This window comes from Populus nigra, chromosome 10 (assembly GCF_951802175.1).
Source record: "Populus nigra chromosome 10, ddPopNigr1.1, whole genome shotgun sequence".
In the NCBI taxonomy this organism is placed as follows: domain Eukaryota; kingdom Viridiplantae; phylum Streptophyta; class Magnoliopsida; order Malpighiales; family Salicaceae; genus Populus; species Populus nigra.
The window spans coordinates 14,457,418-14,470,469 of NC_084861.1; the positions used below are offsets into that span (position 1 = coordinate 14,457,418).

Sequence of the window (13,052 nt, forward strand, 5' to 3'; positions counted from 1 at the left end):
ATAGTTGCTCAAACAACATGTTTACGAAACTTAAAGTTGAGGTCAAAATGACATTACCAAGTTTCTAGCCAAATCCCAATTCCCAGCCATGATTTTTTGGGGAAAAAAAAAGAAAAAGGAAACGGGTTGCCTCCCTGTCAAACCACCGCAAAATTCTAATATTTTCTTGTGTGAAGTACTGTTCAATGGCACCCCACAAAGAGTGGAGTGAAAGTTAAATCCTGCTACTTGAGAAGGAAAATTTCGAGTTCAAAACTACTTTCACTGCAGAAAAACTAAAAGTTCTACAAGTAGCCCAAAATGGTCCCAGATGGGCCCCAGATTCTGACCTGCTCAATTCATGATTAAACATATAATGCTGAAACCCTCCTCATGGCAGAATGAGCATATCAATGTCAAAAACTGGTACATACATCACTACTAAGTTGCATAATCTGGCCTTTCTGGAGCATTTGTTACTTGCGTATGGAAAGATCAATGTGTAGATAAGCTAAACAAGCCATGAAAAACAAGAAAAATACAGATGCCAACATCAATGGTTCTGCTAGCATAAATATAGGTTTGAAAGTGTAGTAAACCTGCAAGCACAAGACAAATGTTACTAAGCTTTCACAAATACGGGAATCAAAGGGGGCGTTTTGTATGAGAAAATCAAAATGGAAATTACTTAATATTGTCGCGGAACATTACAAATCATGCAAGTCACAGACATATTACTAATTTGACAGAGTCAGCCAAGCATTTCAAATCCCAAAATTCATACCACCAAAGAGAGCTTCCACAACTCTAAATGAAGCAATAACCAATGTGGGCAAAGCATAACAGTCATGATAAATAGAAATATATAGTACTATCCTGTAGCACATAATCATGCAGTTTAAAAACTCTCAACTGTTCAAATTTAAAATCTTATTTTTTCAGGAACCATGAAGCTTGCCTACAAAACTTACACAACCCGCAACATTGCAGAGGCAAATAGCACTCAAGTAGAGTTGGTGCAGTTAGCATCTGGTGCAATCCTCAACAATTCTTATCTTCATACCCAAAAATCAGCATCCATAAATAAACGAAATGATTGCATCTAAAACTGCCTAAATCTAATCCTAAAACGGTGACATTGATTGGCATTTAATTGCCAATCGAAACCTAGCTATTACGACCCTTCATTTTATACCTCGGAAAATCAAAACTGAGATACAAGGGCAGTAACACATTGATGTTCAAGGGAAGTGCAAATCACCTGGAAAGGAGTAATGTGCTCAGGAACTACATTTTTATTCTCCAGAACCAGAACAGTCCTCCCAACAACATCAAGGTATGAATATTTGGTCTGCACAAAATCCAAACATAGAAGACATCTCAGTTCAAAGTGAACAAATTTCCAAAAATATAAACACACACAATCGGTGCCTTTATGTCGCAACAAAGCAAAGCACCAAGCTCAATTTTATAGATCGAATACTTCTTATAAGGGGGGAGCTAAAATATCATTCCATTTTTTTAAACTAATAATTTTATGCAATTCTCTTGTTATTGTTTATAGCCTTATAGTACGTAATGATGGAATATGTTAACAATGTATCCTACAAACTTGTTAAACTTTAAGAGTAATGTTTTGAGTTGTGCTGGGATTTGTACCTCTAGACGCTGCTCCACTGGAAAAGGAACAACAGCTGAAGGGTCTTTTGATCCCTCTGGTAGCACAACCTGAAATAAACATCTTCTGGCATTAGCATGTGGAAAACATGATTGAAGTAACTAATGGACAAACATCAGACAACAGCATCATGAATGCAAATGATCAATAAAAGCAAACTCACTTTGATGGTCAACTTGTCCACGACAGTCTCTGCAAGAGGACAGCCGAAGCTGAAGTTGAGGTAACGCTTGCCATCAGGAGACTCAAAAAGGAAGTCTTCCAGTGGTAGCCCATATCCAATAACAAAAGTAGCCTTCCAACCTCCAAATAAAGGATACCGTGGTTCGATTTCAAGTTCTGACTGTTTAAAATGTGTCGAGTCAGCACATAGGAAGATGAAAACTGTAGTCCATAAAATAACAGAGTACCATTTTCCCTCAATTTTAAGCATTCCCATATCTCTCCTTCAATCAATATATAACCATAGTTCCATTATGATGCAAGTATATAAGTAGAAAATTGGGGCAATACCTTACGGTAATCTGAACGTAAATGTGATGATGAGATGTTTCCGATGTCATCCCGATAATACACAGAGTGCACCCTAGGTGGTAGACTTGCTAGAAGGTGTTTGAAGGAAGATGTGCCACTAAAAGATGGCCTAGAAGATTGATACTCAACTCTGCCAGAAGGACGTCTCAAAAGATGAGATTAAAATGATCCAATTACAGAAATGAAACACGTATGGAAAGGAAAAAACAGTCATATAAACTATGTGTTTACAGTTTTAGCTCCATCAAATGGCCGACTGCCGACCATGATCCTTGAAATAAGAAAGGGACACAAAACTTATTTAGATCATAAATAGGTTAGAAAATTATTTGCTATGCGTTATCCATACAGGTATTTGCTGTTGTGCAATTATGCTGATAGTTTTGTGTTCCATTGTGGCCTCAATTCAAAGGTAGGTAATTGAAAAAAAAGAAGAGAACAGGGGGCGGGGGATGCAGCAAACTGAATGAATATGAAGGGAGGGAAAAACAGACACAATTCCAACCTGGAAAACACGCCTTTGTGTAGAGCACCAGCATGGACCAATTTGTAATGCTCTGTTATCTGAAGGTTGCCCCAGTGAGATATCTCTACTTCTCTTAAAAGCTCTTCAACAACAGCAAATGGGCTGTTATTCTCAAGATGAACAATTACTGGAGAAAATGAATATGGAGGATGATCTTCATATGGTCCATACTTTAGTTCTCTACCAGCAAGCTTGGTGGGTTCCGCTCTTGTAAATGATTCTACTTTTGTACTTGGTGTCTTAAGAAAAGTAGTTTGCTGCTTAACATGATACAGTGACAGTATTAATGCGCTGTCACGGAAATATACTAATTGTGATTCTGATTGGCTTATCTCTGCTGGGAAAGGTTCCAGAGAATGTGTTAATATATAAAGCACTTCCAGAGTTGCAGTTTCACCTGAACTTAACGGATTAAGCAAAGATATACTAAAATATTTTGTTCCATTTGGCGCATCAGGTAGCTCTGTTGGGCTTGCATCAAGATGAACATAACTCTTCTTCTTCTTCTTGCCTATAGCTGCTTGTGCTTTGACAAGTGCTAGATGATCAGCTTGAGCAGGTGGAAATGCAAGAACGATTTCTGAAGCAGGGGTTGTCCCGACATTCTCAACCTGAATCAAATTCATACTTGTATCCATAAAAAGGAGAAACACAAACACAAAAGAACTTCCTATCTGGAATGCACATATCTCCACACGTGATTATACTAAGCCAAAATCCTTAAGATATTTTTTGACCCAATTGTAGACTTTATAATCATGCACACTCAACTCTTTTCTATATGATCATAGGTTGACGGACCATTTGACCACATACAAACCATCAAGGTGGCAAGTACCGTGTAGGAAATTGGATCACGGTTTGCAACTATTGCACAAACATAGAGTGTTTGCACCTAAGACATTTACCTTATTCACATAACTCGAAGCAAACCCTTAGTCACCATGCCAGAAGGTTTTGAGCTAATGTTCTATCATTGAATTTTAAGCTAGAATATCAAATTCTGATTTCTGCGCCGTCAAAGATTGCAAATTTCAAGAGCCAAGGACAGATTTAATCCCCAAAATTAAATTTTTTTGCAAATTCTTCGTAAACCCATCTGTTTGATTATATATAAAAAAAAGAATCAAACAAAGTAATGTAAAAAATGGCATACCTTTAAAGTCAAGAAGACCTTTACAATATGTGAACTCAAGTCAATCTGCATCAATTATCACACAAACAAACAAAAAAGAAGTCATGAAATATATCATCTTCTTCCTCTTAAGTTTGTATTTTTGAAATTGAGCGAAGAGACATAGCTGCTCTTACTCTACGTTCAGCGTTAAGGATTTGGATCTGGTTAGTTGAGGATGCAGCGGCAATTGTGAGAAATGTGAGGATCAAGAAAGGTAGAGTGAGTCCCGCTGCTTCCATGGATGTTGAACTCGCCATGTCTTGTAAACTGTCAAGTCCTCTTCTGTCTTTGCTTCTACCAGTTACGAGATATAAATGGCAGTGGCGATGGAGGACAGGAGAGGGCACATTTGGGCTTTTTGAACAGACAAGACAGACAGACAGACAGAGAAGCGTTGGGCCTTGGGCTTTGTTACGTGGAGCAAGGGATGCCACTATGGGCCTTAACGGATACTAGTCTGGACCCCTCAGAAAAAGGAAAACCCTAATTTCGCTTCTCGAACCCCCCCAATCCTAACTGGGCTGGTCTACTGAAGAATCATTAGCTGTTCATTGAGTGGGTGTTAGCTGTCTCGAGCGCGAGTGGCTGATTTCACATGAATCTAATAACAATTCTTAATCCAATATTTTTCTTAAATACAAGTTTATTTAAATTATAAATTCTATAAATTTAAAAAATTATAAATATAAATAAATAAAATACCATTTATATTGTTATATTGTATTTTCTATAAGTTTAAATTGGAGATTTAATATTAAAAAAGTAAGTTTTGAAGATAAAATGTTAAGATGATCTTGAGGTGGTAGGAGTAAAAGAAATTATTAAGAATAATAATGGTTCCAAAAAAAATCAGATTAAATTTGATTTGTATATTTTTTAAAATATGTTTTAAATTGTTTTTTATTTAAAAAATATCAAATTAATGTGTATTTTTGGAAGATTTGAACATGCTATTGTCATAAAATCTATTTATTTTGTTTTATTTTAATACATATTCAATTAAAAAATACTATTAAAATGCTATATAATATTAAAAACTTATTTACGAGCCCAAAAAAGGAGAAGAGAGTAAACAAAGTACTTCTTTTTCCCCATGAAAGATCCTTTATCCCAAAGTCCCATATCGCAAGGCTCAAAGTTGAAATGTCAACTCTTAAATTTCTTGATCTTGCAATTTCACTTTGCACTCCTCCAAACATTTCTACTTACGTTAGGTGATTATTTTGTTTCCAAATAACATCATTTGTCTGTTTTTATGCTAATAAAATTGCAGGTAAAAATTCAATAATGCTCTGTTTGGCTCTTAAGGAAATCAATCGTGGTAAATAGAAGTGCTAGGACAATTCTTTTGATACCATGAACTATTAAATTGGAGATAATTTCAAGAATGAATAGTAACAACAAACGAAGCATACTTTAAATGCAAAATGTTTATTGCCTCTCTAGTACTAACGTAAGAAAACAGGAAGTGCTTATAAAGGATGACCGAAACAAACTCTGCTTGTAAAAGCAGCAACCGATTCTGCTCCTGGATTTTTCCCTTGGACTCGGGACTCTTTGTTTACTCTAAATCTTTATTATTTTTTACATTGTTACCCGAAAAGCTGCAAAATTTATCAACAAAGACCAAAGCCCACATTTTGTTTTTCACTCGTTTCCCTTTCCATCCTATCAGGATTCAGAAATCACCTTTTCCATCGCCTTTTCTCATTAAAGATTGTTTCTTTGATATTTCCATCAGAAAAAGATTGTTGCTTTGACAACGTTTGTAATAGCTTAGGCTATACATGGCTTGCATGAAGCTGGGATCAAAATCAGAAGTCTTTCATCTCGATGGCCATACCTGGTCTGTCACTCTTTTCTTTACATATATATTTGTATATCTGTGTGTGGATGAATGTGATGTATTTGATTATGGTTAAGGACTGGCTGCAATGATGATCTGAGAATGTGGGTTTTTGTCAAGGTTGGAAATCATATAATGGGTTTATTTTGTTTTTATGTTGAGATGAGTTTTTGGGTTGATTATGACAGTGTTAAATGAAAATTAATGTGTGGTTGTTGTGCGTTTATAACGGCTTATTATGTTCGAGAAATGTGTGTGTAAAGATGATTATTTACAATGATCACTGGCATTATGCAGTGGTTTTGATGAAGTCAATATAATGATAACTGGTATCAGATGAATAAGTGGGGTCTTTCCCCTATTCAGTTCTGAGGTGAAAATTTTAGAGGAGTCATTTCTAATTACCGTGTGCAGTATCAATTGGATTTACTTTCACCTGCTTTTGGATTACAAAAAGGATTATTCAGGCATTGTATCATTAACGGATGCTAATTTTTTTTATGAAGAGCGCATGTATAAACTCACTTGATATCTAACTGTACTTCTATGTGTCCAGAGTTTGCTTAGAGATTTCCATCTGCATTTTAAAAAAAACCAGAATGTGCTTTGGTGCAGGCTTTGCTCAACCGGGCTTCAAAGTGATGTCATTATTGAAATTGAGGAGATGTCTTTCCATCTCCACAAGGTGTGTGTTACATGGCCAAACTGTACTTTTATTCTATCACCTGATTACCAAAATTTGTCGTGTTATATAAACACCATACTCAAAGGCTTGCGTCAAGGTTCAATCCGAGGTGACATTCGAAGCATGCTCCTTTAAGAGCAACATTAAGCCTGGAAGTGCATGTCTCATACCTTATGGTTCACCTTGTGGCCGACTTTTGCAAATAGACTAGAAATTAACTAGAATGGCTTGCTCATCTTGTAACACCAAGTTATTATTTCGTCAACTATTTAATAAAACAGGCCATACTTGAAGCAGACTATACTGGAAGTTTTTGGGGAAATCCTGCTATTTGGAAAGCTTGAAAATGCGCACCTTTTTTTATCAAAGAAAAGTGTGTACTTGATTATTGTTGGTTCTTCCAATTAATTAGAGAAAAGTTTAGTTGGCGTTAATTTTTTTAGTTATCTCCTATAACTACAGGTTAGCTAAAGGATTTCATACTGGCATTTAATCTTATTTGTTTTCTTATACCCAATTTCATCTGTCATGTTCTGATTTTGGAAGATATTGCTTCCGTGTGCTGAATTAGGTCATTTCACCTCAAAATATTTAGGATATCATGGATCAAACTAGATTTAGCAATGATAATATCTTTTATACCTTTTTCTTTGTTGTTTATGAAAATTTTAATGAATGGAGTTAGTAAAATGGAAAGAATTTTTGGAAGCAATTATCTCCATCCTGTTATTATTTCTTCGATTGTTTCCTCTATGCTTCTTATTCTCAGATATAATCATACGACTCTTACGCCTTGGCCTTGGTGTGCTCTAACATTCGTCGGGGAAGAACAAAAGGCTTCTCCTCTGCCTAGCTAATTAAAACTGTGGTAGACAGGGATAAAATACCTGCTAGTATTCACTTTTATGATTTTATTTACTTACTATTGAGCTGAGTTCTCTCTTTTATCTCCTGCAGTTTCCATTGCTCTCCAGAAGTGAAGTACTAGAAAATCTTATTGGAGAGCATTCTAGCGAGGACGAGAAAAGGTGTGTTCTACAACTTCATGATGTACCTGGTGGAGCCAAAACCTTCTTGCTTGCTGCCAAATTCTGCTATGGTATAAAAATGGAACTCACTGCATTGAATGTAGTTAGTCTCAGATGTGCCGCTGAGTATCTTGGAATGAGTGAAGACTATGGGGAGGAAAACCTCATCACACAAACAGAAAATTTTCTCAATGAAGTATTTGGCAGCTGGACAGACTCCCTTAAAGCTCTTGAAACCTGCGAAGAGGTTCCTCTACTAGCAGAAGAGCTTCATATTGTTTCGAGATGCATAAATTCCCTGGCAATGAAAGCTTGCGCAGATCCAAGTTTGTTCAGTTGGCCCATGCAAGGAGGCAGCGACATTAGGAACCCAGATGGCACTGTATTCTGGAATGGAATACGTACTTCAGCCAAGCCGCATCCTGTGGGTGAGGATTGGTGGTATGAGGATGTTTCCTTCCTTAGATTACCTCTGTACAAAAGGCTAATTCTGGAAGTTGGTTCAAATGGTATGAATCCAAGGAGGGTTGCTGGGGCACTAATGTACTATGCAAAGAAGCATCTCCCTTTGTTGGGCAGGAAATCAAGCATAGAGAGTGGAAACTATGCATCTAGATCAACTATTTCTGCTACGTCTGAAGCAGATCAAAGGAGTCTCCTTGAAGAAATAGTGGAATTGTTGCCTGATCAAAAGGGTGTTACTCCAAGTAATTTCCTGCTTAGGCTTCTGCGAACTGCCATGATAATACATGCGAGTCCATCATGCCGACAGAACTTAGAGAAACGGGTTGGAACCCAGTTGGATGAAGCATCTCTTCAAGACCTTCTGATACCAAATTCAGGCTACTCAGTGGAAACCCTTTATGATATCGACTGTGTTCAGCGAATTCTCGATCATTTCATGCTGATGGATCGTGATGATCCCACATCAAATTACGTCGAACATGAAGGGCAAATAACGGAAAGTTCGCATTCGCTCATTCCAATAACAATGGTGGCAAATCTGATTGATAGTTATCTAGCAGAGGTAGCATCTGATGTCAATTTGAAGTTAGCGAAGTTTCAGTCTCTTGCTGCTGTAGTCCCTGGTTATGCCAGGCCAATAGATGATGGAATTTACCGAGCAATTGATATATATCTCAAGGTAAAGGCAATAATCTTCAAATGGTTCTTTATCTGGTTTCCTTGCCAAAGTTCATCATTAAATTTGATGATATAATTCAAGCTTACAGAGTTCTTTGTTCATTGTCCAATGACATTGTTCAAAATGGAGCATGTTTAAAATTGTTTTTCTTTCCCTACGAAGCTATTTTCATGTGACTTGGACCTATGCTTCGTTATTTCAGTGGTCACTAATATTTTCTTTTACTGCAGGCTCATCCATGGCTAACAGATTCTGAGAGGGAACAACTTTGCAGGCTCATGAACTGTCAAAAGTTTTCATTGGAAGCCAGCACTCACGCAGCCCAGAATGAGAGGCTACCTCTTAGAGTCATTGTCCAAGTTTTATTCTTTGAACAACTACGGCTTCGCACCTCTGTTTCTGGCTGGTTCTTTGTATCTGAAAACCTTGATAACTCACAAAACCTAAGTGGGAATCTTGCTCTTGCGAGAAACGATTTGCATCCTCAAGCAGGAGCCATACATGGCCGCATCATGGTAGATGACATGAAAGAACGAGTTTCCGAGCTTGAGAAAGAGTGTTTGAGCATGAAACAAGAGATTGAGAAGCTGGGAAAAACAAAGGTTTCGAGTTGGAACATCTTGTTAAGAAAGTTTGGTTTTAGTCGATCAAAGTCAAAATATGGGGATCCAGAAGCATCAAAACCAACGGATACCAAAGAATTACTAACGTCCTCAGCACCACTCATAAATGGAGGAGAAAATCAGAATAATGAATCAGTAGAATGAACATCAAACTCTCCAGAAAGAAAAAAAGAAGAAGACATCTCCTTTCTTGAGTTTTGCTTAAGCTGTCTAGGTGTCGCTACTTGCTATTTAGATGTTGGTTTAACTTATCCTGTGATTATATTCACAACTTATATTGTAGGACGTTCACATTCTCTCGGATTCATTTTGATCTTATAATTTTGGTTGCTTCTTTATTATCTTTGTTTTTCTGTCCTCTGTCAGCACAAACTTTCCAAATTAGATTGTTTTTGGTCTCCCTGCTGTTTCTGATGGAGCAGATGACAACATGAAAGTGCTTTACTCGCCAATGCATAATTGTTCAATATGTCGTCATTGTGCACTCAAGCATCCATAATTTACTAAGAACCTAACTCCCTGAGTATGCCTATCAGCTTGTGGATCATCAAAAGAAACACTGCCTTTTGCTTTTAAATGCAAACTTTAAGTGCAAAGAAACAATTGTACAATCTTCTAACAAATTATAGAGTCAACTTAAAAGATGGGGTCAAGATGATGGATTGCTCCTATATCGCGCAATCTGACCTCCCCCGCCAATAGGTGGGAATTCTCGACCCAGGCTTTTCCTGAGATTCAGGAATTCAAGTTGGCCTCAATTGAATCAATCGCTAACTTTTTAGAAATGCTTCATTGTTTTCAATACTCTTTAACTTTGATTGTTATCATTCATTCATCAAAAAGGGGCAATGCGGTTAGATCTCAACCAAAACCCTGCTAATGCAGCAAATACCAAGTGTTCAGACCCTTTTACTCTGTCAGTTGCTATTGGCGAGGTCATTAATGCTTGATTTGTGTCAGCTCTTTATTTTATTCCTCCCTTGCAACGATGCTTTTGTTAATTGTAATTTATTGAGAACTTCAACAAATATCACTTAGTTTGCATTTTTTTCAATTCATGTTCAAATCTAAATTTTTTGATGTTAAACCATAACAAAAGCTCAGCCCGGCAGATTCAAATTCCCCAAACACGTAAAAGTCTCCTCAAATCAAGCAGTTAAAATCTGTAAGCGTGTTTGACAGCGAAAGTGTTTTTTCGAAGTACTTTTTATATTTCAGAAACAACATTTAAAAAAATAGCCGAATAGCAATACCGATCGATGCCTATGACAGAATCCAAAATCAAACCCTAGAAAATCGAAAATCAAAACACAAAATCGGGCAAATTTCCAATTGTTGACCAAAAACCCAGGAATCTCTAACCTTTGATGCACGTAACTGTGAGTGATTTAGTGAAAAAATGTCAACAATTGAGACCAATATGAGCCGGCCCCAAAAAATTACCAACACAGCTAGAAAGATTGAGACACCATTGGTATCATCGTTCAGGTAGAGGCCACCCCTTTATCAGATACGGTCTCCCCATGATTTCTCTCACTGTTTTGGGTGCTTTAGGACTTGCTCATCTCTTGCATGGCAGGTTTGCGCTTTTCTTTTTCTCAATTTATGAAGAAGTTTGTAGCTTTATAGATCCTATGATGAAAGATGAGACCTTTGTAATAATGTAACATTGTAAAAATTTCATTTCAGAACAGTTTCTTTTTGTGGTTATATGAAAAACCCAGTTCGTAGTTTTTGTTTTTATGTTAGGCTGGTGCTGAATCTGGGCTGATAATGTTAGCTTCTGTTCATGGTTTGTTAACTTTGTTAAAAAGTTTGTGAGTTTATGCGGTTTTTTTATATTCTGATGTGGTTTTATTAAAAAACCCTGTGAGGGTTTCACGGATAATCATGCTAGCAGGTGTGATGTTAAGTTTTCACTTTCCCTTCTTAATCGTCACAAATTGCTTAGGTTTGGCTTATTTGAATTATTTAAAATAGGGAGTGACCTAATTTTAAGGTTTTTTTTCTGGCTCATGTTGGCAAATAGTTGCAGACAGGAATTGCTGCTGGTTGATATAGTATATTAAGATGCTAGTATAGTCAGTGTTCGTTATTTTACTCTCTTTGAAGGCTGGTAGAAGGGTAGTTCTTGTACGTTGGGGTAGCTTGGAAACCTGTTGGGATCAGTTTTTGGCCATGCTAGTTTTCTGGAGGAGATTGAGGTTTCTCGGGATTGGAATTTCCATGGCTGAACTGTCATCAATGGAGGAGATTACATTTTAAAGGAAATATTTATTCTCTTGCTACTCTGATATATGTAGCATCAGTTAGAGATCAACAAGTTGTCTAACAGTCTTGCTTTGGGAGAAATTAGGAGGTCGGGTTTGTTTTCTGGTGGTGACTGGTGCTTCTTGGGATTGGAATTTTCATGGCTGAATTATCATTTATGGAGGAGATCAATTTGTAGGAGATTTGCTTGTTCTCTCCCTCCTTGGTCCATGTATTAACTAGTTGTCTAGAAGTCTTGCTTTATGAAAAATAAGGAGTTAGTTGGCATAAGACTTCTTGATGTAACTTGAAGATTTTTAATTGCGTTTAGTCAGTGTCCAGTTCAGAAAAGATAAGAGATTAGAGCTAAAAAGATATTTGTTTGAAGAGATATAAATAAAGATATAAAATAAATCTAAAAACAGAAGCAAGGGAGATATGTTCTCATTGTCTTTATTTTTTTTTCCCCGAGACAACAACCAAACAATATCTTTCTAATCTCTAATGTATCACATGAAAAAACTACCCAGTTTTGTTCACGTAGATTTCTTGTGTGGTAACGTCGAAATATGAGTGAAAACAGTCAGTTGGATCCTGTGGCTTCATTGGAAGAGATTGACTAAGACCGTTAAATGATTTCAAGCCGTTTAATGCATGGCTTTTTACTACAGTAGGACCAGAACTGATAAATTGATCTTATAATCCAAATGATTGCAAAATAGCTAGTTTTTCTCCGGCATGGCTTTCATCGTATCATGTTCATGGTATAGTTGTGCAAATGATCTATATATATGCTCTTGTGATCGTATAACAATTAGCAGTCTTCATTCTAACTTTATGCATGAAAAAATGCCTGTTTTAAACACTGTTCCGGTGCCTAAAAGCGCCTCATTCCACATCATTATCTTCAGGTTTTCATTTCATAATCCCCTCTACTAATGTGGTGGGATTCTATGGTCCAGGAAGGATATTGCAAAGGTGAAAGATGATAAAGAATGGTAGATTATTGAGACAAAAGAAGTATTATCTATATCGGGACCAACAGGATCATACAAGCCTAAAAAGATATCATTGGAGGCGGAGTTAAAGGTGATTATGGTTCTGGTAGCATAACTCAAATTAATAAAAGAATTCCAAGGACATTTCTATATCTTACATTCCTTTGTGATTTACAGGCTTCGCAGAAGAAAGTAGACATAAACAACTTACGAGTACGAAAGTAGACATTTCTATAGCATAACTCAAATTGTCGGGCTACTGCTGCTAGTTTCAGCTTGTTGCTTTTGTCACTATATATTTCACTTCAGCTGTAAAGTCCACGAGATCTTGTATGACTTGTAGAGCGGTACTGTTTTTCCAGTTTTACGGGTGAAACTCCTCCATATGCCCCTGTTGTTCAGCATTAAATAGTGAATAAATGTGATACAAGCATCCAATTTTGCCTGAAGAGGTTGAATGTAAATATTTGATTATCCGTGTTAAAAAAAAAGACCCTTATAACAACCAAGTACACTATCCACCTCCAAAGAGCAAAACTAGTACAGAATCATACTAGTCTCTCTCTTGTGCATTTGTCGATGGT

The 13,052-nt window shown here is 36.8% G+C and overlaps 2 protein-coding genes and 1 pseudogene across 2 annotated transcripts; 2 read left to right on the top strand and 1 right to left on the bottom strand.

The window, feature by feature from the left end:
* Positions 1-241: 241 nt before the first annotated feature.
* LOC133705862 (dolichyl-diphosphooligosaccharide--protein glycosyltransferase subunit 1B-like) lies at positions 242-4,217 on the bottom strand. Its single transcript, XM_062131267.1, has 8 exons — positions 4,029-4,217; positions 3,874-3,918; positions 2,697-3,328; positions 2,171-2,321; positions 1,821-2,000; positions 1,639-1,707; positions 1,241-1,330; positions 242-578 (listed from the first exon to the last, which is right to left on the bottom strand). Exons 1-8 carry the CDS (start codon positions 4,149-4,151, stop codon positions 456-458), a joined length of 1,413 nt encoding a protein of 470 aa, XP_061987251.1. The 5' UTR covers positions 4,152-4,217; the 3' UTR covers positions 242-455.
* A 1,177-nt stretch (positions 4,218-5,394) lies between these two features.
* Positions 5,395-9,561, top strand: LOC133705033 (BTB/POZ domain-containing protein At5g03250-like). The gene is made up of 4 exons (XM_062130129.1): positions 5,395-5,740; positions 6,356-6,425; positions 7,383-8,597; positions 8,828-9,561. Exons 1-4 carry the CDS (start codon positions 5,682-5,684, stop codon positions 9,362-9,364), a joined length of 1,881 nt encoding a protein of 626 aa, XP_061986113.1. The 5' UTR covers positions 5,395-5,681; the 3' UTR covers positions 9,365-9,561.
* A 729-nt stretch (positions 9,562-10,290) lies between these two features.
* On the top strand, positions 10,291-13,006 carry LOC133705597 (uncharacterized; annotated as a pseudogene).
* Positions 13,007-13,052: the final 46 nt, after the last annotated feature.

Bases quoted from the DNA above. Each gene is read 5' to 3' on its own strand.
- LOC133705862 (XM_062131267.1), bottom strand. From the start codon at position 4,151: ATGGCGAGTTCAACATCCATGGAAGCAGCGGGACTCACTCTACCTTTC. The intron at 3,919-4,028 runs GTAAGAGCAGCT...TAATTGATGCAG, and splicing joins TCCTTAACGCTGAACGTAGA to ATTGACTTGAGTTCACATAT. The intron at 2,322-2,696 runs GTTGGAATTGTG...TCCTTCTGGCAG, and splicing joins CACAAAGGCGTGTTTTCCAG to AGTTGAGTATCAATCTTCTA.
- LOC133705033 (XM_062130129.1), top strand. From the start codon at position 5,682: ATGGCTTGCATGAAGCTGGGATCAAAATCAGAAGTCTTTCATCTCGAT. The intron at 6,426-7,382 runs GTGTGTGTTACA...TATCTCCTGCAG, and splicing joins TGTCTTTCCATCTCCACAAG to TTTCCATTGCTCTCCAGAAG. The intron at 8,598-8,827 runs GTAAAGGCAATA...CTTTTACTGCAG, and splicing joins CAATTGATATATATCTCAAG to GCTCATCCATGGCTAACAGA.